Source organism: Amphimedon queenslandica, unplaced genomic scaffold (genome assembly GCF_000090795.2).
Source record: "Amphimedon queenslandica unplaced genomic scaffold, v1.1 AMPQUscaffold_10846, whole genome shotgun sequence".
In the NCBI taxonomy this organism is placed as follows: Eukaryota; Metazoa; Porifera; class Demospongiae; order Haplosclerida; family Niphatidae; genus Amphimedon; species Amphimedon queenslandica.
Window position 1 is genome coordinate 1 of NW_003548906.1, and position 3417 is coordinate 3417.

Consider the following 3417-nt stretch of genomic DNA (forward strand, 5'->3'; position numbering starts at 1 on the left):
ATTATTATTAAGGGTCATAATTCAGTATTAGCTAACTTCCCTACACTGATCAGTGTCAAGTCCCACCGGGTCGTGGTTCACCACACTCATCTCAGTGCTCGTCTCAGTATGCAAGTCTGACATTTTGCTCACTGCTCCAACTGCTCATAAGCTCCAAGCAGGGAAGCCTTATCTAGTCGGGCTCCGCCTGACTTTTTGGCAAGCTTTTGCGGCTTCATAGTAGAATTTAGGGCGTTATACCTTCCAAACAAATGGCATTCGAAGCACCAGGTCAGTATACTTGACTATGGCTCTGTGTGTTGTTTGTATCATTCAGTTACTGTTACCTCTTGTTATCTATAGGCTATCAACCAGTGAAGAGGAATGGACACTCCACTGTACGGGTAGGAGACTACCTGTACATGTGGGGTGGGTCCCAGCCTGGTCTCCCTGAAGTACATAATAATGAAATGAAGAAATCAATGTGTTCTGTGATGGAGGTGTGTGACCTAAGAACTGGTAGGTGGGAGCAGAAACCCACCACTGGTAACCCTCCGCTGGGTGTGAAGGGCTATGCAGCTGCTGCCATTGGAAGGGAAATATTTTATTTCGGAGGATGGTGTAATCACGGTAACTGTCGTCATAATAGTTTATATAGGTAAGTATAATAGTTTATGATAAATATTATATAATTATTTTATATAGTTTTAATGTTGATACCTTCCACTGGAAGGAACTCTCTCCTACTACATCTCGTCGTGGTCCTATGATGAAGGCCAACTGTGACATGATAGCAATAAAAGTGAACGGTAAGGACTATCTTGTAGTAACTGGAGGATATGGATCATCTAATAATACACCCAAACAACCTGGTGCCCAGTACAGTGGTGAAGGTTTACTTTCTAGCAATCAAAGATGCAATGAGATCCATTTTTATAAACTCTCAACAGGTCAGAGCACACACACTTTATATTAATAATTATAATGAAGTATTGTTATTTGGTGGTTCTCCACTCAAGGCCTTTCTACACTAGCACTTCTAATGCGCATTGAACTGGTTTGGAACCGGTTCCAGTCATTCCACACCTGATGCGCATTGACTTCAATGCGCATTGACTTCAATGTGCATTAATCTAAACCACCTCCATATGTGGTTTGAATGCTCATTCAATAGATAACCAATGGCAGCTGGATCAGAAATGCTATCAAAATATACGTGATCTTGAAGATAGTGTGGAATCAATTGATGTGCATTCAATGCGCATTAATAAGCCGACTTTCGGAACCGGTTCAAGTGTAGAAAGGCCTTCAGACTGGTTGTATTGAGAATTCCTTGCAGCTTGAAATGTAAAGAAATGCATGTATCAACTAGTTTGCTCCACCCAATGCATTCCATTCATACTAATTATTATTATTGTTATTTTTAGGACAATGGATATCACCGACTGTTTCTGGAGACAGACCACTTCCCATTAATACTTTTACTTTAACATCAATTAATAATTCCAGTGCTATATTATTTGGAGGTGACACTGATAATGGAAAGAGTAACAATGTATATATTCTTAATTTTACTGATACATCAGTGGTGAGTATAATTATTAGTATTGTATGTGTGTATTATTATTCATAACACTGAGTGTGTGGGTGTTGTTTATGATAATTAATTATTATTTTATTATTTTAGAATTATTTAAAGTTATCTAATCCTGGAGGATCAGTACAATGGCCTAAGGGAAGACCTGCTCATTCCAGTGTACTGATTACCACTAGTTCAGGACCACACTTACTAGTGGTGGGTGGAGATAGTACTTATGATATTTGGATATTTGATATTAACAATAAATCATGGAAGGAACTGGTAAGTACATGTATATTATAATAACAATACATTATATCTGGTTATTACCAAACCAATGTAAAACATTAAAGGGCTGGTGAAACATAGCACAGAGACTTTGATGTACAAATTGTAATCTCACTAGCTTCAGTGGTTGAGAATCTGGGGGGGGAGCAGGGGGGCTGGAGCCCTCCCCCACTTTTGCTGCAGCCTGCATGCAGAAGAGCAGAGCGCTCTAAATTTTGATGCAAGGCAGCAGGAGGGGTACTTTGGTACTTGTACTTAAGCACAAGTTTGAAAGCACTCGGTATTTACTTAAATACTTTTGAAGAAAAATTATAAATAATCATACTGTTAAAATACTAGAAGTAATGTAGAACATTAAGGGGCGAGCCTAAGCTAGCAAAGCAATTATGTGGCACTGGACCTATCCATCTATAATCTACTCCCGATGATTTCAAAGCATGCATCATGATTTAGGCATAGCAAGTGTGATTTACATGATGAAAGTTTAATGCTGCTGATAAAATCACTTTATAGCATTTGTTTTATTTAACTTTTAGTCTTCTAGTTTCACATACAGATTTCTTGCCTATAAATGTCTGGAAAGATGCTTCACTTAGCTTTAGATATAATATTATCTGATGTTAAGATGACTGAGAAAAGCTTGATTGACTTTCACAGTTTTAATAGCAATTGCATCAATAAAGACGAGCTTTATAGTTTATTCATTGAATTTAAAGCCTTCTATAGCTGCTGAAGAAGTCTTTGGATGGTGTATCTGCCTTATATTGCTGCTAGAAAGCTCATGAATTCTTCCAGTATGTTGGTTGCCATTTTTATTTTACTGTGACCGCTCCCACTTTCAATGAAAAATTGAAAATTGACTTTATATTGCATTGGTAATGCATAGTATCTATCTACCGTATTAGATCTACGCATAAATAGGGGTGACGTATGAGGACAGACATACAGACAGACGGGGCGTGACTGAGAGTATAGCTAGAGTGGGGCGAGCTCAGGCTCGCCCCAATTAATATGATTCTAAGAGTCCTTACAAGTACTTTGAAGTACTTTGAAGTACATGTACATTTATCAATGCAATGCTAATGTGCTAATGTGTTGACGTAATAAATATTAGCCAGTTTAAACCACATACATTTACCTCCTGTGATGTTTATGAAGTGTATAACCAGTAGATAAGTCATACTATGACATTGGTCATGTTGCATTTGTGTATCCAGCTTAAAAAGTCAACTTGGAATGAAAAGTGTTCCTGCTGTGTTTAAATAAATTACATGTACGTGTAATTTTAGAAATTTATTTAATAATTAGCTGAGTGTGGTCAAGTGCTTAAGCAGTACTTAAGTACTGCAATAGGGTACTCGTACTCATACTGAATACAATTGTAAAAATGAGGGACTTCTACTTGTACTCATTTAAAAAATCTAACAGCTACATATGTACTTGTAATGTACTTAAATACTTTTTAAAGTACTTTGCCTCAAGCCTGTGTACGTGCAGACAAACAAACAATTATGTATGTTATACTGTATAATGTAAATAGTTTACATTAATAACACAACACTATATTGGTT

General features: G+C 37.1%; 1 protein-coding gene across 1 annotated transcript in view; it reads left to right on the forward strand.

Annotated features, from left to right (window-relative positions):
- Positions 1–7: 7 nt before the first annotated feature.
- Positions 8–3417, forward strand: part of LOC105315333 (probable serine/threonine-protein kinase drkD) — a 6448-nt gene continuing 3038 nt past the window's right edge. The window contains exons 1-4 of the mRNA XM_020005825.1: positions 8–270; positions 343–637; positions 685–929; positions 1695–1840. Of these exons, the coding sequence (XP_019861384.1) occupies positions 252–270; positions 343–637; positions 685–929; positions 1695–1840 (705 nt within the window). The 5' untranslated portion in view covers positions 8–251. The remainder of the gene's footprint in view (positions 271–342; positions 638–684; positions 930–1694; positions 1841–3417) is intronic.